This window comes from Chenopodium quinoa, unplaced genomic scaffold (genome assembly GCF_001683475.1).
Source record: "Chenopodium quinoa cultivar QQ74 unplaced genomic scaffold, ASM168347v1, whole genome shotgun sequence".
NCBI classification, from domain to species: Eukaryota; Viridiplantae; Streptophyta; class Magnoliopsida; order Caryophyllales; family Amaranthaceae; genus Chenopodium; species Chenopodium quinoa.
The window spans coordinates 750,856-774,709 of NW_018744143.1; the positions used below are offsets into that span (position 1 = coordinate 750,856).

A 23,854-nucleotide genomic window follows, 5' to 3' on the forward strand; every position below is an offset into this window, starting at 1 on the left:
CTAGAAATAATACAGGACCGTAAAAGGGAAAGGAATGCCCGTGATTACTACTAGTACATGTTTGATTTTGTTTCGAAAACAGGATAAAATGTTTCGTACTTTGTTTATTTGGCTTAAAAACAAGTTTCCAAAATACAATTTCTTATTACAAAAAAGTATTTTCTGACATGAACAATTGTATAAATGATGAAATTTGTTTCAAAAATTTTGCATAATTTTGATAAATACAATTATACAAATCATCAGGTTGTCATGTACACTGTACAAGATATAACCTAGCAAATAACTTGCGAATAATTCATTCAAATCTAGAGATCTATGGGGCATGAAATGAAAGAAAAGGGGGAACTAAAGAAGAGAGATAACGTGTTGTGGGTAGTGGTGGATGGCAATGGCGATGGCCGATGGGTGGTTGGAGGTGGGCAAAGGTTCCGAGGAGAGAGCAAAGATTAACAATGGTGATTGGAGGACGATTGGTGGTCAGAAATTTGATGGGTACTTGTCAAGTTATAGGGTTTGAGAAGAGAGTGAGAGAAGGGGTAATTTATTTTGTGGGGAAAGAGAATGTAAATACTAGTAAGAGGGGGTCGGGTAATCAACTTAAAAGACTTTAGGAGAAAGTGAGAAAACAAGGTGAAGGGATAACAAATTAAGCATAAAAACACCAAAAGAAATCATGTCAATTATCATCTCCTTACCCCCCCCCCCCCCTTTCTTACACCAATACGGATACTCAGCGCAAAGAATTTAGTCATGAAGAGCTGAAAACGAATCAAACTCTTGATAGATTCCATCTATTTTATGCTGTGTTCATGCTGCGAGAATTCTATTTCAGCACAGGCAAAAGGATTCCATTTCATCAAACTTGAATCTTGTTTGGTTTCTTTTTTTTGATAGTAAGAAATATTTAAGTGGATGACTGTACGAAATAATCACTTTTGGTTCATTTAGCCGACTACATATGGGATTAAGGCTTTGATTAATTGAGTAAGAAATATAAAAGCTATAATAAGAAGACACAGATAACCAGGCTCAAGTGGACAACATCAAACAAGCATTGGATATGTTGTTTTCTTTTTCCATAGAAGACTAGCAAACTCTATTTGAATTAGATAATCAGGCTGAACTACAAAACTCCTCCCTATTAACGTTGGAGACTAAAAGATATGCAGCCAAAACTGCACTTGACAGGGCAAATTCGATAGCTTCATTCAATCACTGAAACTTCTCCACCCCAACTACAGCAAGCGATAACATTTGGGATTACAGGATGAAAAGCAACATCTGTGCATGGCTGATTATAAGCTTTTACTTTCTTTACGAGATTGGATGATCTGACACTGTAAAAATATATTTCACCATCCGAGGAACCAGAGGCAAGAATTTCACCATCCAAGTTGAAACAACACTTTACAGGAAAACCAAAAACGCCATGTGATTCATACCTCTTGTACTTGTCTAGTCTGAATGGACGTTTATTGGAGAAGATAGCAATATAGTTTCCATTTGACTGAGCCACAAATGAAGGTTCGAAAGGATGACATCTAACACAAGGGCATGTATAAGCTTCCACATAAACCTGTGAACAAAGAAATGGTGGACAGAAAGAAGTTACACACTGGATTTTCTCAGGTGAAAACAAAGAGAGCGAAGCCCCCTAGACATACACTTTGTGAGCACAATATTTCAAAAACTTTCAAACAACTAGAGATGTGTCCAGTTTCAAAAGAAAAGGAACAAACAAGAAGCTAAAGAGCAACCTGATTGGACAGAGGCACCTCCCGAGAAACATCCCAGACAATGAGAGAGTTCTCACTAAGATTGGTTTGGGATACATCGCTTGAAGAGATAAATTGCTTGCCATCATTAATGAATTCAACATCAAGTATCGGTCCAAGGCGTCGAACATACTCATGAACCACCTTTCCTGCTCGAATATCCCACAATTTCAGGAGGCCCTTTGATCCACCCGAGAGGAACAGATTGGAGTTGTGTGGATGAAACTTAATAGCCGTAACAGCCTGGTCTTCTGTAAAATTCTGAGTTTCCATACCCTTCTCGACGTCAACCAACCTTGATGAGCAATCATAGCCACAAGAAAGAATGAACTGTCCCTGAGGTGACCACCTCACATCTTTCACAGCCGCATTATGAAAACTAAATACACGTGCTTTTTTATGTTGCTCACTCCATACATTCCATATGTAAACAAAATTATCCATTCCAGCAGATGCTAAAAGGTGGGCTGTATGCTAGATTTGATAAAAAAATAAAAAAAAACCTCATGAGGCAAAATTTTGAAGCATCTAAGCTAAAATATAGTGTATAGATAACAACATTTAAAACACATTCATCTAGTAAAGAATTGATCACATTCAGATTTACTGCCCGATTGGTATACAGATCATAGATTAAGGACAATGAGTTTCAAAGTGATTTATCTGTGACTTTTAAGACATCCCATTTAGATTATAATGGTAATGCACCTCATCTACCTACCACGTGATTTCATTACCGCCTAAGAGCTTATGAAGAAACAACACTTGAAAAGAATTATTATCGTGGACATCCACGAGAATATCAAGTGTTTTCTATTAAGTTCCAATTGCCCTTTTGTTACCCCCCCCCCCCCCACCAAAAAAAAAAAAAAAAAAAAAAAAAAAAAAATGGTCTGGGATGGAAAACAGACAGTTTTAAACTAGAATACTAGACCACTAATATATCTGTTGTTTATCTGGACTGTAGAGAAACAAACTCACAATCTTTAGCCTCAAAGGGGTATTGTACTGCATTGACAACAGCCAAATCTTGCTAACTTAAACGATTGACCTTAGTAGCTTGCAATGAGACCCCTAAGAAGCGTTGGTGGAAGGCACACTGGCAGCTTGCCCCGACGCTGGGCGAGGTAAGCCTATGTAGATAGTAATATAACCCTATGGTGTGTGATAAGTCGTGTATTGTACTTGTTGTTAAAGCCCTTATAGGTAGTTTTCGAATCTAGCTTAGTTGCTCATAACTTATTTTAGCTTGATTTGGTTTGATTATGATCATAAGATGCTTTTAGGGTAATTTCGCTGCTTTCGAAGTATTTCAGGATTCACGAGGCTAATTCGAAGGTTTTATGAAGTTATAGATCATAATCATAGCTCACAACTCGTTTTTAAGGCCAATTTTTGAAGTTTTAGTGAAGAGAAGCCAAGAAATATGAAGTTTTGAATTAGGCACGCCCATGCCTAATAGGGGCATGTCTGTGTTGTGTCAGAGTGTCGAGTGCATCCCACCGGCTGTCACATTCTAGGAAGACACAGCCATGTTGAATAAGGGCATGGCAATGCCCCATCGAGTATGATGCCCCAGTAAGGCACGCCCATGCCGAAATGAGGCACGGCCATGCCTTTGACAAGTGACGTTGTTGTAATGAGTGTCATCAAAGGAGACACACCCATGTCGGAATTCGAAGGAGACACGCCCGTCAGCCCGTGTCTGGAATTCGACATGCCCATTTCTCGTCATGTTGCTCCATACATACGTGAGATCAAGCGTATCGAGAAAGAAAGGAGGCAAGAGTGGGAACAGATTAATTACAAAGCAGCAAACGCGTTGGAGGATTGTGTGGAATTTTAATTTCCTAACAATAGTTGCTATACGGTGAATTTTCCTAACCGTCACTCTCACTCAAACGATGGCTTTCAACTCAATCCAACTAAGTTGGTATTCTTTCGAAGAATTCTTGTACAGAAATATTCTATTTAATTGGTGAAGTTTTCGAAAGAAAACAAGGCTACATTGTTGAAGTTGAAAAATACTTGGGGATAGGTAACGATGAACTACTCCCTAGTACGGTGCGGGATTTGATTTAGTTACTTTGTGATGAACCGAACGAAATGGAACGGTATGATTCAAAATTTAGAAAGAGATGTTTGGTCCTAATGGAACTACGTTGTTTAAGGAGAGAGAGGTAAATGGAAGCTGATGCGGAATTAACATACTTAAGGGAAGAAATCTCTCTTTTTCGTAAGGCAATGGGTGAAAAGGCATCTACTTCCACATCAGATGAACATATCATGATCCTAGAACCTTAGAAAATTTTATTTGGGATTTGGAACATTACTTCAAGGTTACAAACCGGTAGAATGGCGAAAAGGTTGATTTGGCTGATTGTATCTAGTCAGTGCGAAATTGTGGAGGAGATCATGCCAAGAGGCCGATAGAATTGCTAAGAAGGATTCAATCTCTTCGTGGGATGTTATGAAAGATGAAGCCTGAAAGCAATTCTTACACCACCTCTTCTTGGGTGGTTCGTAATAAGTTCAAGGATTTCAAGCATACAATCACTATCCGTGAGTATGTTACAAGAATTTATGTCAATTATGTTAGATGTTAGTAACATGTCCGAGGAGAACAAATTGTTTTAGTTTATGTTTGGTTTGAAGCCATGGGCTCAAACGGAATTAAGAAGGAAAAAGGAGTAACATTTGAATTTTGCTATTATTATTGTCGAAGCGCTGGTTGATTGGAAGCCATCAAATGTTTCTGACAACAAAGGCAACAAAGAGAAGGGTAATGATCGTGGTAAAAAGAGGAAATTTAGGGAAAAAAAAAAAAAGCCGCATTTCAGTGATGGATGTTATATTTGCAAAGGGCCACACATTGCAAGAAACTGTCATAAGCGCCAGCAACTTCCGTTGTTAGTTTCACCAAAGATGAGCACTATGAAATTGTTTAAAGCAATTATAGGTGAACAAAAGGAACTAGTTGATGGCTTGATGTATTGTAAGGTCATTGTTAATGGAATTGAAAATGTGGGCTATGGTTGATACCAGATTTTCTTAAAGGTGGGCTAGTTAGGAAGATGGGGTTAAAAGTTTAACCATCGTCTCATATGATCTGCCGTTGCGAATTCGATTGGCATTGTGAAAGATATTCCCGTAAGAAGGGAAAGGTAGATTTGTTGGCCGTGGAAATGGATGAGTACAAGTTACTACTCGGTAACAAGTTCTTCAAACAGGCAAGGCGTTTGTAGCCCCATATTTCGATGAAATTATGATAGGTGATGAAGTATTCCCTTGCTTTGTCCATGGTAAGACATCATACCATTGTTGGTATGATGTCAGCCATGCAGTTAAAAAAAAGTGTTAAATGGGATGAGCACTTTTTTGGCTGCCTTGGTTGAAATGAAGGATGATGTGATCTTTCAAGACGAAGTTGTTTTATTGTTAAAGGAATTTGATGGTTTAAAGACCGAACACCCAATAAACTTCCACTAAGGCGCGCGGTGAATCATGAGAGTGAATGAGAGCCCGATATGAAGCCACATACAAATCAAATGGGGCCATTTGAATTGGCTAAATTACGCAAGCAGTTGGATGGGTTGCTAGATGCACGCAAATTCTACTTCAGAAAAATGGTGGTTCACTTAGGATGTGTATGGACTATCGTGCGTTAAACAAGATCACGATGAAAAACAAGTACCCCATTCCACGGATGATCTGTTTGATAGATTTTCAAGGGCAACATATTTCACTAAGCTTGATTTACGTTCTAGTTACTGACAAGTTAGAATTAAAAAGAGTGATGAGCCAAAAACAATTTGTGTAACTAGATATGGTAGTTATGAATTCCTTGAATGTCTTTTGGGCTAACCAATGCCCCGCAACATTATGTAATTTTACTAAAACATTCCCCCTTTGGTCCCATCCTATAATTTTCCTAAACTTCATGCAATGCCTAGTGGTGCAATTATTGGGAAACAAAGGGAGTAATAATGATGATGATGGGATGATGGAAAAAACTACGAGGATATGTAGGAAAAACGGAAATAAAAAATGGAATACAAAAGAGTGACACGAAACTTTATTTTGTTAAAGACATTACCTGATCCAAAGGAAGGTAAAGTGATAATCTTAACTCCTAGAAATCTTATAAGGTTGCATTATCTAATGGTTTAAAAAGATTCTTATTTCCACACTTCATCTTGGGAATATCAAAAATGGTGCAAGAGGGTTGGGTGTGACATCCGGGTAAAAGAAAAGCAAGATGCCCCACTAATCTTCTAAACTAAAAGGGGATAAGAATAAAAAATTCATTCATTTAAATGAACTTGTCCATCCAACCAGTCCCACAAGGAATGGTGGATGAGTATGTGCTTCCCTGACCATGTATTGATAGTTTTTCAGACAAAGAAAAAAAAAATGACAGCTTTCCTAACAATATATGACTTCATATGAATTTCTTGTTTTGTTGACAGAATGTAAGGGTTAAAAGAAGTGAATAAGCTCCATTACAACTTCATAAAATTCGAAAACCAGAAGAGAAACGAGAGAGACAAGGGATCCTTTGGCTTTTTCCTTCTTATATTTTAAGAAAGTAAGAGGATGGCCACTTGCGATTGAAACAAAAATTTTATGTTGTGGATAAGATAGAAGTTGAAATTAATGACAATGAAGATTATGTTGAGAATGTTGATGACTTTGATAGTGAATTAGAGATGCTTTAATGTTCATTACCTAACATTCACCCGTTGACCTACATAAGATTCACTTGTTTCACCATCTTCAAAAGTGTAATCTTTTAAAAATATTGTACTGTGTCTTAATATAGCTCGGCCTAAGAGAAATTGCTTAACCATTGTTTGCGTTGGACTTTGCAATTATATTCAACTTGCTTGGCTAAGCTCCTCCAATTCATAAAAAAAGTATACAATCATTATTTGACAATGCTCAAAGTTTCATACTTACATTGCATTATGGTTCTAAAGCTCCTATGTGAGTCTTTGCAAGAAGATTCTTATCTTCACATAAAACAAATATACTACCAGCTTCATTCTAGATGCTTAATAAATAAAAACAACAAATACCAAACAGTATGTTCCAGTTCCAAAGCAGAGATTTACAGTCTTCGTCTTTCTTTTCTACCACAAATATAGACAAATACCAACAAAATCTACGAGGGATAGGTGATTCGGATGACTTCAAACAAGATATGTAGATTTTGAAGACTATAAGAGAAAGCAGGCAATATTCATTATAGTTCTTCATTTACCACACCTCACTTTTTCATTAGTTAAGAAATATATTTCCTCTGTTCATCAATCATTGCACCATATTCTTATAATGGAAACGTAAAAATAGTTACACCATTACTTGGTAATTTCCTATGACAAATATACCAACACACCCCTCCTTGTTCAATTACTACTCCATCTTTACTCTTACCACATTTCTCTACCCTTCTCCACACCCTCTACCCCCACTGTTGCTCTCCATTCTCACTACCAACGGCAACGCAGCAACCAATCCCTTTTCCATCGGCACCAACGCCGCCACCACCATCTAACCTCATCATCTTCTCAAATGGACCACCACTACTAACTACACTCACCATCTTCTCTAACGGACCACAACCATCACCACCATATTTAGAGAACCACAGTCACCATCATTTATTGTGATTGAATTCGATTAATGATCAAATTCAATTGTTAAAAGCCTTGATTAAGGCTTTATATAGGTATACAATTGTTTCTTCTCACTCCTTTTCTTGCTTCGTGTGTTTTGTATTTTAAGGTTATTATTGTTGGTGGATTAAATTTTTAGGTCCACTTCCATAGTGTTTTCCAGTAATTTCATTCTGTCAACGCTTTTCGTCTTCTTTGATGAGCATCAAGGTGGTGGGGGTTAAATAATGTGACAATAGCGTTGATGATGTGTCTTGGTGCTTGGTGTTGGATGGTAATGGTAGAGTAATGTGACACTGGTGGTGGACTGGTGGTGGTTGATGAGTGCTTGGGTGCTTGGTGTTGTCGTGTTGGATGGCCAAGAGTAGTGTTAGTCCTTCTCATATCCTCACCCAACAGTCCAACACCTAAGTATGTCATATAGAAATGGTGCAATCATTAATGAACAGAGGAAGTATTAAGAAGGTCGATGTGTTATCCATATACTAAAAGAAAGCCAAGGGAAAAAGCAAACCCTTTATGATGAAGCAATTTTTCTACAACCTAGTACTAAAGTCAAAATATAAAAAAGGGAACTTAAAATCTTGACGTGGGGAAGCTCCTTCAATATCTTGTTGATCGCAATGTACAAAAAGACTCAGCGTATAAAAAGGAGGCTCAGGCACATATAATAAGGCTCAATATCACAACGCGCAGGCCTCGGTGTGCTTCAAGCTTTGTTGAAGTTAGGTGCATATAATAAAAAATATAAAAATTCTTGAAAAGGTGTTGTGTGCCTCAAGGGCATGCGCCTTAAGCTGTACCTTAGTGCGCCTCCAAACTTATACAGATTCCTCTTCTACATATCAACGTCATCTTCTTTTGATCCTAGTTTTTTAGGTTACAAGAGCAAGTTCATCCCAAAGAAATCTAATGATACGTGCCAACAGGATATAGGAGCAAATGATAATCAACTCTTTTCCCTATGACAAAAACTACAGCCGCAACATGGGGGAAAAAACATTCTCTAAGAACTTTTTCTGTTAAATGTAGGGTATTCTCTTTGAGAGAGATCCAAAATAGAATTATCTTCTTTAGACTTTTACAAAAACTCTTTTAACACAAAAGGAGCCACTTCACTAAACAACCACAACTTATCTAGTCATATAAATCAAAATCGACCTCCTCAACATACACATATTAAAAACCTTAGAAATTTGATGATCTTCCCAATCGAGAAGTTTAATCACACTTTACTTTGAAATTGACCAACACTCCTAAAATACCATTCCCTACTCCTTTGTGAAGAAAAGGCTTCACCAACACCTTAATTTCCTTTACAATGCCAAATTTCATCACCATTCAAAAAAACACAAATGCTACCTTGCCCTAGGAGCTTCATTTATGGTACACATGGGCCGAATGCCAACCCCGCATAAAACACACATTCTTCTCCATAAACAAAGAAAAACTCTTATCAATATTATTGTTAAACCTTAGGAAGTCTTGTTGAATAATTTCTTTTTTATAAAGAAGTCCTATTGAATATTTATAGCTCTAAAATAAGCATAAGTATATTAACCTAATAAGAAAAAGTACAACACTAGAAAATTAATGTCAAAAATATGAAGAACACTAAAGACCTCCTTAAGGTTTTTTTTCCTCTTCGCAAAAATTGGATATATAGTACCATAGGGGAAAAAAAATTAACATAAAGTCTTTCATGAAATCTCTCAAAAGAGCATAAAGTGAAGACAGAAATTGGGTGATTGAAGAAACTCCAACCCATAGCTGAACAAGCTAGCTAAAAACTCTACATTATTGACTTTCTAGTTTATACCATGATTGGAAAATCAAAAAGGCACATGAAAATTATTTAAGTTTGCAACTACGTGCCATTATAATTATGTTTTTCTTCAATTTCCAAAAATACAAAATGAGCCTACTAAATCCATTTACAAGGAAATGTATTCTTTTGAGACTTAGACATGTCAAAATCCAATAAAACATGATCAAAGGTTCAAGAATTTTGCAAGAGCTACAAACTAATCTAATAGCAAATGAACAAGATATATATATGATCATTTGTGGTTAATGATAGAATGTCCTCACCAATTTAGACTCTTTTCTCTTCACCTTAAACTTATACTACTCAATAAAAAAATAAAAAAAATAAAAAACTTAAGTTCAATAGAAAAAATACTTCACTTCTGCAGTTCAACTAATTTACGATAAATACTAAAAATCAATAACTTTACAAAATAAATACAATAAACAATCAGTAAAAAAAAAATTAAAAAATAAATAAATAAATAAAAATAATAATAATAATAATAATAATAATAATTTAATTCGGCAAAAAAATTTTAAGTTCAACATAAATAATTTAATTTCAAAGAAAACAAATGAAGTTCAAAAATAATACTCCCTCCGTCCCCCTTTTGTTTGTCACTTTTGCCATTTTGGGTGCCCCTAAATGTTTGTCACATTTTATATTTTCATAATTATTAAGATACATAAAAAGACTTTTATACCCTCATTTTTTTTGCCCTTATTAAGTCCTCTTCCTATTATACCCTAACATTTGCCACAAAAATAGTGCCAACTTTTGACTAATTTAATGTTTTACACTCTTAATCTCTCAATTTCTTTTTCCCACGTACTTTAATTACTTTTTTAATTGGAAATGTCTCTTTCCCATGCACTTTTATTACTTTATTGGTTGGGAATTTCAGTTTCCCATATACTTTCATTATTTCACATTCTCCACCTTAATTCCCGTGATTTTCCTTCAAAAGTGACAAACAAAAGGGGACAGAGGGAGCATTTTTATTTTAAGTTCAACAAAAAATTTAAATCCAATAAATATTATGTGAAGAAGACAGGGCCTTACTAGTTACTTAGACTCAATCGTAAGGAGTAAGCACTTTGCAACAAGTACATATCAACACCACCAATCAAGCTAATAGTTAAATTTCAGTCTATGTTACTCAAAATCATATATGGTATGGTATCCTACTTTCACAATTGGCGAAGCTAGAATTTCAAGGCAAGGGTATGGGGACACAACAAAATAAAGAAAATTAATTTCCTAATTCAAGAGTAATCATAAATAAATTGAAAAGGTCAAAGAAATCAAAAGTATCAAATTCCATGTTAATTAAAAGTTTTGAGTTATTAAAGTGTTGAAGACAATTAAAAGAGAAATGATAGCGAAGAGAGGTAGGAACCGGAAAGACTAGCCATAAAGTTAAAGTACCACATGGAATTTTCTCTCTTATACTACGAATTATTCTATTCTAGCCCCCTACCTAACCATGGATGATAAAATTATAAAAACAAGAATGTGGGTTACTCAATTCCTCACCTCTCACCATTGTCGGAGAAGACCATAGGAAAAATAGTTGTAAAAAAAAAGTCACTTTAGCATGATAGGATACACATTCATAGCAAAAAGCCCCATCGTTTAAGCATAAAATTGGTAAATATTTTTGAATTGCTTCCTCCTTGCAATCAATCTTCCTTTATACTTATACCATGCCGAATTGCCAGAAACAAATTTCATACCCATATCTGGTCGTGTCATGTTAACCCCAATTGTTTTGTAGTAACATAGCATGTAGTCTCCATTGGATTAGATATAGTGGCACCTCGATGATTCATGGTGGTTATTTTGTTCTTAAAGGAAACATGAATTCCACCTCTTCTTTGAGGACATGCGGCATATACCAAACATCCACCTTAGAACTAACATTGGAATAACTTCTAGATGAATTAGATTATGGGAAGCTATCACACAATATTGAAAACTCGGAATAAGAAAATATGTGTAAGATTATTTTCAACTGGAGGCAAAACTACCAAGGCTCAAACCTTGGGAATAGAATAAAGACTAGATATATGGCAACAATTATTTTAAGGTTAGTCATGATATTGTGTTTGGTTTCTTAAAAAGTATGCCAACTCCACATCATTTTCAAGATTTAAGTAATTTCATAAACGTATACTTTTTATTTATTTATTTATTTTCAAATAGCCTAGTGTCTTCCCTATATGAAAACACAAGATACCACGATAATAATAACACTAAAAATATCTTAACAAATCTTTGCCTAACATTTGATTTTAAAAATCTTAGTTGCTACACCAAAAATCAAAGTCATAAAACAGATGAGAATGCATTTATACAAGTGATCATCAGTAATTAGATCCCTTGAATATCAACATCACAAGCCTTCTTCTTCTGCCTCCAATTGAAAGTTAAAACTTAAGCCCCCTTGCATATTCTATAAGTATCTAAGCCATACTTGCCAAAGGCTAAGCCAAAAGAAAAATTTACTACTACGCTCTTTTAGCAACTTTGCAAGGGGCAATACATTTACATATGTTTACCCCATCAGCACAAATTCTTCTAGAAACTTAAATCCCTTCTACTTGTCAGCTTTTTTTGTCACAAATTCCATTTGCCAAAGTAAAACACAACATAACACATCTTTAGCACCAAAAGTCACACCTAATTTTTTTTATTTGCCAAAGTAAACCATGGTATAACACATCTTTTGCACCAAAAGTTACCCATATCTGGCCGTGTCAAGTAAACCGGTCTAGTCCGGTCTTGGTTCGTGAATCACCTACTTCCAAGCATTGTTTCTTCAATTGCCCAAGAGTCCAAACTTCCTACTCAAACGTCTCAAAGCCTAGCAACTAATAAATTTCCTTTAATACTTCAAGCCTCTACAAGTTACCAGGTCAATATAAAACCCATGAAATCACAGCAGATGTCAAAGTAGCCTCCCCTCCGATCCTACACCCTAAATCCTTATTTTCATTAATATCTTCAAGGGTATCTAACATTAATGATGAGAACAATGAATTCTATATGATATTGGGAAAGTAGGACAATAAGGAGGCTCAACTAGCAAAAATCAAATTTTTTTTTCCATATTCATGTATTCATATAAGCAGCTGCTAATGGCCTGTTTTTAAGAATAGATTCACTGAATCTCCATTCAAGTAACCACAAACCATCGCTATTTGAAAATGAGAGTGAGAATGTGTGATAGACCGACAGAGAGAGAGAGAGAGGTTACTTCATGTAAAGTAGGGGTATTTCTCATTAAATTTGAGCTCAAATATTTTCTTTTTCATCTTTTTACAGTTTGCAGGTCTGAAAGTGGAAACACGAGTAGTTAAGAAACTTTTTGTTTCAAATGTGTTCTATTGGGTTTTTGTTTCATAAAAATACATGGTGGGACAGTATAGTGCTTCATAGGTGAGTTCCTGAGATAAGAAAATTTGGCTATTTGATATCACTAATGCTTTTTTTTTTTTTTTTGAAGGACCAATGTCGAAATGTTCTGCAAATCAATTCCACTCATGACGTAACTTGTTTTAGCATTATTAAATCCAATAAAACAAGATATCATAACGACACCACACATAGAGAAGCACATAGTAGACGACTGGCCAAAAATGATAATATCATGACGCTAAATGTAAATTAAGTCCAACTTACCTACATTGCTATATAAAATCAAATTCTATTGGAATCCTTAACAAGTTGATAAAATAAAAGTGCATCAAATGAACAAAGGTTAACTTAATCCAATCCAGTAGAGGAAACAATAACTAACCATGACTTGTTGACCACTGCACAGCATTGACTGCTTTCACGTGTCCATTTAAACCAATGGACAACCTGAAAGGTAATTTGTTCTTCTCTGCACATGTTTTTGTTCGCTTCTTCAAAGACAACAAAATGTCTGGCCGCACATATGCTGAGGAAATACTACCCATTTCTGCCAAAAATAGAGCAGTGAGTGTGAGACTGTAACTGAGGCTTCAGTGATTTAGGAGCACTCTTTCTTCCTTAAGTGTGGATATGAATAAAGTACATTTGTCATTTTTCATATGTGCAATAAGTAGCTGAGGGGAGAAGGGGGTGGAACAGGTTAGATGCAATAAGTATATGAGGGGGAAAGCAAAGGATTACTATTGTGGCACTCTCGCTTCAAAATAGAGAGAAAAAAAAAATTACTTGTACACATTACTGAAATGGAAATTTTTTTGACAAAATTTCTTATAAGAACACATATAATAGGGACCTTGGCCGAAATGATGGAGTGGTGGATGGGACAAAATCTTCAGATCAATTTCTTTGTAGAGAAGAAGACAAGAGGCAGAGAAGTAGGGTTTATTCTTGAGATAAAGATCTGGAAGAGGACGGGGGGAAAGCAGCAGATTTTACTCAAATATCTTTTTATCTTACATACATGAAGTCCATGAGTGTGAGACTAGGTAGAATTGCTTCTGTCGTCAATTAATGAGCTTTTTCTGCCAAGGAAACCATGTTAAAACATACTACACCTGTAATCCATTTTTATTTAGTTGACATCTTTCTTTTATTACCCTTGTCAACGCACTATTTTAATAATATCTCTAATTCTCGACATTAGAAAATCATAAAAAGTGGATGTATTAATAAAATATACATTGAGATGAATTCAAACAAGATCCCACTTGACTATGTTTTATAGTAGCTAGCTATAAATCACAAAAGCTAGTCAAAGTGTAGTTTGTGAATAGTGTAAAAATCAAATGGTGTGAACTAAAGAAAACAGAAGTAGTATACTTTTAAAAAAAAAAGTGTTTTGAATACTTTAGATATACACAATAGTGTTGATGTATACAAGGTATATAATTGAATTTTTTTATTAAATATTTTTCATTTAACATTTCCCGGTCGTTTTCTTGTTTCTAGAATCACCCCTTCCCTATTTCTGAGACCGTGGATAGTTCCATGCTACCTGGTGGTACGTGGTGTAGCAGTATACTTTTATACTAATTTTTTTAAAAAAACTAGGAAACGAATTGTGTTCCCATATGTTCCACATACCTAAGCATACCACAACACAGGTAACACTAGTCTAGAGATCAAAATGTCCTGTCATTGCATTAAGTTAAATAACGCGGCTTTCATCTCAGTATTTGTCTCCAGGATGTTACTTCAGTTTTTAATAATGAGTAATCTAGATACTAACAAGATCATAGCTGCAGCAGCATATATTTCATTCCAAGAGCATGAACAGGACAGTAAGAAGAGGGTGGTTATGCCAAGTAATAAAGAGACATGAAAATAGCAGTGAGGACATCGTGGACATCAATGAATTTGGTAAAAATGTTGGCTAGACAGAGGTGTGAGAAGATACAATGTGAACCAAGAATGTTCAAGTAAAAATGAACTCATTTTTTGTCCTCGATATCCCTTTTTGATTTGCTTCCTAGCAACTCCCTTTCTCAACTTCATTCCTTTTCTAGCCCCGTATTTCCTTGTACAAACCAAACTTTTATTTTTATTCCCTTTCTCGAATCATTTCCTATCAATTAATTAACTAAAAATCTTTCATTTCATCATTAGTGAACCAAAAAGCCCCATAGTTTTCTATTTCTATTCAATGCACTAGGTTCTTAAGTCAAGGAGAGAAATAACATGAGAGATAGAATGACTTGGCTTTGAAAATAACAATTGAGGCATAAGAGGAAGTGACACAAGGGAGAATTAAGGGATAAAAGGAGAGAAATTTCAAAGATAAACTTTTAAATAAAATCATATGATGAACAACAATATAAGATTATTTTTTATAGAAAACAAATATGTTATTGAAGCAGCTAAGCTGAAGTACATCAAGAGGGCAAGATGTCCTCACAAAGTAACAGGAAAACACAAATACAAATAAGTCCAATTCCTTTGTATGAATTGTATCTCCATTGTAGAATAATTTGAGAAAGCACCAGCCACCAAATCCCATAAAGAAGATAAAAGGTTGACTTCATCCCACGACGACACACTCACAGGTAGCAGCAATGCCATTAAAGATTCGCAGGTTCCGATCTAGACCAATCCCAGATATTTGAAGGACTTATCCAAGTCTCATTAGACACATCAAAAAGTCCTCTCCAAAGGTAACAAGCCATTTCACAATTTAGAAAAACATGAGAGCATGGCTTGACATTAACTCAGCACATCACACAAATGTCATATGAAATAGCCAATTTGCTTCCCTACTTTTGATCAAATCATACGCACTAACTCTTCCCAATGCTCATTATTCACACAAAAGCTCACACCTTACCGCTATGTTTGGATAGAGAGAAATGGAGGGAAAGGAAGAGAAGAGAAAAGGAGGGATGCATCCTCCCTTGTTTGGATATCTAATGCAAGGAGGGAAGGGAGGGAATTAGAAGGATCCATTTTCCATCCATTTTTAATAAATCAAATCCCTCCATTGTTGGAGAGATTTGGAAGGAAAATGGAAGGTCTCCTTCTCCCTCCCCTCACCTCCCTTTCCCTTCCTTCTTTTTCCTTCTCCTCCCTTTCTCTTCACTATTGTTATCCAAACATAGTGTAAGAGAATCTTTCCCCTTCCAAATAAAGTTTGCTATTGGGAAAGCAGGACACTAACAATGTGTTTGGATAGATTAGAGGGAAGGAAAATAAGGGGAGGGAGGAGATGGGGTGTGAAGGGAAGGGGAGGAAAGGGAAGAATGAAGAGTTTTCCTTCCAAATCTCTCCATTGTTGGAGAGATCAATTTCTTGCAATTTGATCCCTCCACCTCTTTTCCCTCCAATTCTCTTCCTTCCTCATTTGTTATCCAAATGAGAGATTATCTATCCCTCAATTTCTCTTCCCTTCCTTTAATCACCTACAATTTTTCTCATTGTCTTAACTTTAATTCGTTATCTACTTTGTATTCATTAAATTTACTATGCCAATTAGAAACCAAAGATATCACTTTGACCCTCCTTTAACTTATTGTACTAATCTTATACGAGTATTTCTCGGTCCATAATATCTTCTCTACCACCCATTCTTCCAAAAATGCACCTAAACTCCATTCAATCCATCCTTAATCACTATGCATTCATTTCTCAACCCTAAAACCCTAAAGTATCGGCATCATTCCGGTTAATTACCTTCCTCATCATCTCATAATTGGTCAGAAACACACAAAACGTCGACATTCAAAATCACAATCCATCAAACAATTCCCTTTCAACACCACATCTCAAAATAATTCCATGCACAACCATAAAAATACATAAATCAATCAACAGCAACTCAATAAAGGTAATTTTTTTTCCCCAAATCTAACTATTTTTTTCAATTCTAGGTTTTCCACAACAATCAATTGAATAAAACAAAAAAAAATTACAGAAAATGAGAAAAATCATACCAGGTGAAGGAGGCAAGGTAGGAAGAGGATCAGCATGAGTGGTTGAAGCAGACGCCATTAGAGCTTTCTCTCTCTTCGAGATGTACCTACCAGTACTGGAATTTGGAGCTCCGATTTGGGGATTCGGAGCCTGAAAAACGGGTTTGTGAATTGGTGTATAATAGGGTTTGGGCCGCTTCGATGGAGGAGGAATGATTTTGGAAGGTTGAATTTGTTGTTCATCTTCATCTTCGGAACTATTTGAGTAGGTTTTGCAGAGCAGATCCATTTTACAGGAATCGAATGAAGTTTTTGATCGGATTGTTTTGTTGGAGTGAGTAAGAAGAAGGGAGATTGTTGATGAAAGTAATACCCTAGTGTTGGACCGGTGGTGGTTGTGTTTTTTTATTTATTCTCTATTTTTCCTAATCTTATCTAGGATGTCAACACGACGGATGTTGGTTTTCCTATCCCTGCCTAAAATTCTCGTCCTATTCTCGAGTCGAAAACTCATCTCATTCCGCCCCGGCGGATACAATTTCAAAATCATCTCCGCCCCACCCCCATTTGGATATCCATCCCCACCTAATCCCACTGAAGACCCGCCTAATCCCCGCCTCCCAAATACAACAACACAACATAATATAGATAACGATAAAAAAATAAAAATAAAAATAAAAGAAAAAAAAATTGTTGTTGATATTACACTTTTTAATTTTTTTTTTTTTAATATAAGTATATTACAATGTTTTATATTTACTACTTTATTTTACATCACTTTTTGTAAGTATAGTATAAAATTATACAATTTTTTAAGAAAAAAATATATAGATGTGGGTATAAGGTGGAGATGGGGCGGGTACGAAACGGGGCGGGAATGGACTGGTACAACCTAAAATCCACCCCCGCCCCATCACTCATGGCGAGTATGGTTTTTATCTCCATTGGGGCGGGGAAGGGATGGGTCTCCTACTTGACCCGCCCCACTGATATCCCTAATCTTGTCTTAGAGATTGCACAGTTGCACTTGTCGGGCCAGCGTGTGGCACGACACAACCCATCATAAAATAAGAACGACATAGGCACAAAGTAGGTATAACATGGCGCGTTAATATAACTGAGCCTAAGTCATTTTTTGGGAGAATTGCAATATGGTATAGCTTGGCAAGAACGACATGGTACAGTAGCACATGGGTTTGGGTAGTGCATAAGCCACCATTTTGAAAACTTGACACTGCCAACATGTAGGGAGTGGGTTCATCCATGAATTTAGGCCAAAAAAATGTGATCGTGACACAAGACACGACCCACAACCATCATGATTTTGACCTATCTTGAGATATAGTTGTTTGTTTTTCCTTATAAAAAGTATATGGCCCTGTTAGGTCAAACTTGTGAGGAATTGAGAAGGGAGGATAATAAGAAATCCCCACCTTCACTTCGGTTAGCAGGGATCGAACTCATGATCTTTAGACATAAGTTAGTACGACTGTATAATATAAACTTTTTATCATTTTTTAACATCAATAATTGAAAATATTTAGGTTTGAAATCATATATATTGGTAAAAGTGGCTAAATAAATTGAAGCATGTCTTTATTAATAAACATGGACTAGTCATGATGTGAATGTAAATGAGACATTTTTTGTATTATAGAGTAGTTTATACTTTTTTTTTTTTTTTTTTGTGAAATAAAGTGCTGATATTTCTACCTATGACTAGTATGAATTTTGCAAACTTAATTTATAAATAATGATTCATATAAGTAATACAAGTTCAAGAACGTGTTACCTACTTTCCTAAATTAAATGTTCTAACATTTTACTTTTTTCACATATGTCAATATAAATCTTTAATCATTAATAACTCTAAGCTAATTATGTAATTGTAGAAAGAAATTAAAAAAATATAGGTTTAAAAAAAAAATATATAATTTAATTATGAAAGTACACATTGAGATGAATCTTACAAGAACCACATGAATTAATTTTACATGCGCATAAATTATAAATGATGGTCACAGTGTAATTCTTAAATAGTGTCATAAATCAAAGTATAAAGAACTGTAAGCAACGGAAGTAGTATACAAGCTAAGTATAATAGAAGTTAATTAAGGTTTATTAACGTTGGTAATTTACCACCTTAATTTCATTGTAATTTCGCTAGGTTTATTAGTTGATTGTATGACCACTATCTTACCTCATCATTATCTTTGAAAGAAGTAGTTGAGGCAATAGTATGCTTTAAAACAACTTAACCACTTTAGTCATTTGAATCACTCTATTCTTTAATTTCTTTTTATTTTTTATAAGAGTCAAATAATAATAACAAATTTAAAAGGTAATATAGGATTTTAGATTGTTACTTGTAAAATTACAATTCCAAGTCAAAGATTTATTTTGCAAGCTAAGGTAAGTTCGTTCTATATATATATATATTTTTTTTTCTCCTCTTACTCAAGAAAGATATTTGTGTAATGTACGTTACGATCCAATACATACAATAAGACCATCTGATCCAAGACCTACTGTATTATCGTAAGAGGTATACGTGTATAATTTCCCTCTCTTACTCCTAACATTCAATAATGATATTTAAAGCCATTTTCTATTAACAAATAATTGGTTGATACCTTAATTAAATAAACATAATTAAAGTTGTGGCTATCAAACATCAGTAAAGAAGAATATAATAAATTTCTCATGAGAAACTATATTATAAAAAATTGTAAATCATGGTTACCAACCCCACAAAGGCACTAAAGTATGAGACCTTAGAAGAACCTATCCTTTCATTCAATAATGAACATAAAGACCAATTTATAGGAAAGCCACATAGCTTCTTTTCAGTTTTTTCTTCCTAATCTAATCTAAATAGGTCAATTATACAAAGTATCAAAGATTAGAAGACAAGAATAATAATGGCCACTCAGGAAGAAAATATTTTTTCTAACAATTATCAATATTTTATTTTAAATTTTTTAATATTTTTATAATTTTTACAAAAATAAAAGGTATGTAGAAGAGGACAAAATATAAGAACAGTCTTCAACCCATGCTTTGAAATAATGTAATTTAGGAATTATAAAACAAAGTTTGTGATAAGTGGGACCCAATTAGAGGCTTATCAAGGAATGTTTCCTAAGACCAAATATTTATGTCAACCACACCTGAGGGAAGAAGGGGTTGACGAGTTAATAGGTAACATTGACAGGAAGGACTCCACTAATAGTCAAAATTGTTATATTATTTCACATGTCAATTGTTATGGGATGAACAAGTTTGCTTTCATATTATAGGTGGAGCACCCATTAAAATTTTCAATTTACTAGAAGTCAAACTACCTTAGCCACCTCTTGGTTGTTGAATGATTAGTCCGTTAGATAGGTGTTCTGATGACCGTCGTAGGTGTACATTAGGTAATTTACTAGAAGTCAACCGATCTTAGCTACATCTTGGTGGTTGAATGATTAGTTCGTAGTAGGTAGGCGTTCCGGTGATTCTCGTAGGTGTACATTAGATAATTTACTAAAAGTCAACCGACCTTAGCTACACCTTGGTGGTTGAATGATTAGTTCATAGTAGATAGGTGTTCCGATAACTGTTGCAGGTGTACATTAGGTGAAAGAAGGTTAAGCGAAAGTCATGTACGTCCAAATGTATAATAAACTTGTCAGATTTTCAAGACTTGCAATTTCTCTTAATAGATCGAATATTATCTTCAACCAATATTGCAATGCAACCTCATGCCTTAGTATTCAATGAAACTAATAATTTTATTGTAAAAATAAATTCATTTCAACAAAAATAAGTTTAGCGTAATAAGTTCAGTTTTAATAAGTAAAAATCATTTTGAAATCAAATTAAAAGAACAAATATAATAAAAAACAGTAATAAAAATAATTGAAAGCAAAAATAATTTATTTTCATTTCAATAAAAAAGGTGAAAAAAATTATGGTTTTACATGTATTATTCTTGGTGAATATGGTAAGTAAATTATTAACTCTTATTACTGTCCTCATCCATATATAGTTCATACTTCCTCCGTTCCTTTTTACTTGACCTGCTTTGACTTTTACACTATTTATCAATCTTCCTTTGACCGTCTTTTGTGAATAATACGTATGGAAAAACATATTCATGTGATTTTTTTGAATTCGTCTCAATAAGTACTTTCATAATATTAAAGTTATAGATAAACTTGTCAGACTTTAAGCTTAGTAAGAAGCTTATAGATAAAGATAGAAAATGTTGTTATGAATATCACCAACTTTAGAATTTCACTTCAATCCGTATGAATGTACTTACATGATCATCGTTAGTGGAATACTAAGAAAAATTTCTAATTAGAATAAAAGTAATAAAAAGACAAATTATGAAATGAGATGTGTGCACTTGTCACACTATTAATGTATGGGGTCATTGATTGGGTATAGACTTGTCAGTTCGGGTCAACAGGTCGGGTTCAGGTTAGAGTTCGAGTCATGTTAAAAATCTATCTCAAATACTGTAAAAACTTAATATTATTACAAGATATGATATGCGGGTCAAATTTAGGTCATTCGGGTCTGGTTTGGATTTCTCTCAATAATTTCGGGTCAGGTTAGGGTCAGATTAGATAAGGTCATAAATTGACAGCTCTATTGTTATAATTGGGTACGTTATGTACTATGTATAAAAGATGATAGATATACAATGAGATTATTGATTCAAATGACGCTAATGAGTAATGACAATGCAAATACAGAGTTGATACTATTAGGGTTGACTATGCATAAACAAAAGTTATTGTTAATGAATCAATGTGGTTGCTATTCAAGTTATAGAGAGGTTATAACAGTTAATGGTTTTTTCGGGTTGGGATTAGTTACCAAATATGTAGGATTATTGTTTGAGCCATTTGAGTGTTGCATGTTGCATGTCACACATTATACCAAAAGTCCAAAACCCAACAGCATCATGAAAGAAGGGTTTTGTTTTCCATCTCTCCAAATAAAAAGATTTGTCCAATTATGAAAAAATTTCCTAATTCCTATGTGTAACCTTTGGGCATGACTGTTTATTTAGCACCAAGATCTTAATCACAACTAGATTAGTGCCCGTGCGATGCACGATAGTAATAATCATTTTTCATAATTAATTTGTAATATAATATAAAATGAGGCAACTTATGTGAAATAAACAAATGCAACGTATATAAGAAAGATGAAATAATAAGGCAAAAATTATTAAAATTACTATTGAGAAATTAAAACTACAATTGAGAAAAAAAAAATACTCTGTAATATTTTTTATTAGTTTATTGAAAATATTTAAAAATAGTGTACATTATATTATATTAATGATGCATGTTATTCCCAATAAAACTATACAGTGGTGTAGATGTCATAAGACTTTTTTTTTTTAAACGGGATTTAGTTAAAAAAATACTATAAATTTTTTTTAAAAAAAAAAAAACCTAAACCTGACATCATATATTGTATTGGCGGGAATTTTTTTAATGATAGCTTGACATATGTCCAAAAAAATCGATGTAAGCACGACCTGTCTTAGTAATAGTTAATAGAATTTTTGAAGGAAAAAAAATTATAAATTAGTAAAATTATTGCAAAAATATTTAACAGAAAACTAACTCAGTTATTATTATTTCATAAGATTTCAAATCAATGAATAGAAATGTTTTTATCCCATAGAACCCCACTATTGTACAACTATATAATGGTAATTTAATGTTAATATTGTAATTTCGGCTCCGTTATTTTGTACTCTCCACTATATTTCGAACTTCTAAATTATAGCTTATTCTCCCTTAATTAAAAGGTCTCAAAATCTTGTGTAATTATTTTAAGTAATTAAAACATGAAATAAAAAGGAATATAATTATTATAAAGATAATATATAAGATTAGGAATAATTTGTTATTATAGTTGTATTATACAAATATTCCAAAAATAAAAGTTTTTTGCTAAAAAGGGAGGGGGGAGTTTTGGAGGGAATTATTATAGTTGTATTATACAAATATTCCAAAAATAAAAGATCTTTGCTAAAAAAGGAGGGGGTTTTAGAGGGAAAAAACAGCACAAAAAATGAGACGTGTCATTCCTGTCTGTTTTAGTATTATGTTATTGATGTGTATGGCTAATGGCCTAAAAATTTTCCTAAACCTAATATGAGAAGCTGTTGAGCCCGTGAAAACCCACATGTGAGGAAGTGTTATCCCACATTAAAAGAGTGTGAAAATAAGGTTGAGTGTTGAGATGTGTATCCCACATGAAAGAAATAAGAAAGCAGTGTCCACTTCATAAGGCTAAAGGGCTATTCCTCACATTGCCATTTGGTTTTGAGATAAAAACCTTCTTAGACATATAAAGTGGACACTTGTGCCGGGTTTGACCTAGGCCTATTTATCAAAAGCATTTTGTGTATGAGCTTTTACTTTCTTTGTTGTTTTAATAAAAGGTACATAATTGCTAATGGTCCCCTATCATAGGAAAAACCCAAAAGCGACTATTGATTTCCCTATCCCAAGTTAAAACCACATACCAGTATTACACACACACACACCAAAAAAAAAAAAAAAAAAAAAAAAAAAAAAAAAAAAAATGAAGTACACAAAACTACAAAGTAAATAACAAGGCTTCTTAAGGAAGCCAATGGACTAGTTTATAATCATATAATCATCAATAACTATATACTAAAAGACACACCAGCAATGACACATGTCATCTTCGGGTGTGTCCAAAAAAAAAAAAAAAAAAACCTATTTAGGAAACAAATCTTATATATAAATAGAAGATTAAAAAGATTTAATGTATCCTTGCACTATATATATTGATACCATAAGCTAAAGTTAAAAAAATGAAAATCAAATTCTTAACATAATTTGTGACATACATAGTGCTATATACTACTCTTACCATTTTAACAACAAGGATTATTTTTTTTAAAAATATTTGTGTATTTAATTATGTTTGAAAAGGTTGCTAGGAAATATATGAATTTTTTTCTAAGCCAGTTGATTATTGAGAAGAAAAATAAATACCGCGTAAAGGGAATGGATTAATAGTGTCTAAAAAGTAAATCTATTTACGAATTAGATACATAGTTGTAAGATATTCCTTTGGTTAAAAGAAGAAATGATATTAATTAGTTAGTGAAATATATATAAATATATATTATCTATTTTGCTAATAACAGACTCTTTC

At 33.9% G+C, this 23,854-nt stretch overlaps 1 protein-coding gene across 1 annotated transcript; it reads right to left on the reverse strand.

The window, feature by feature from the left end:
- Positions 1-1,023: 1,023 nt before the first annotated feature.
- LOC110693168 (WD repeat-containing protein 25-like) lies at positions 1,024-17,278 on the reverse strand. Its single transcript, XM_021870291.1, has 4 exons — positions 16,670-17,278; positions 13,069-13,233; positions 1,761-2,245; positions 1,024-1,579 (listed from the first exon to the last, which is right to left on the reverse strand). Exons 1-4 carry the CDS (start codon positions 16,935-16,937, stop codon positions 1,208-1,210), a joined length of 1,290 nt encoding a protein of 429 aa, XP_021725983.1. The 5' UTR covers positions 16,938-17,278; the 3' UTR covers positions 1,024-1,207.
- Between the last annotated feature and the right edge of the window lie 6,576 nt (positions 17,279-23,854).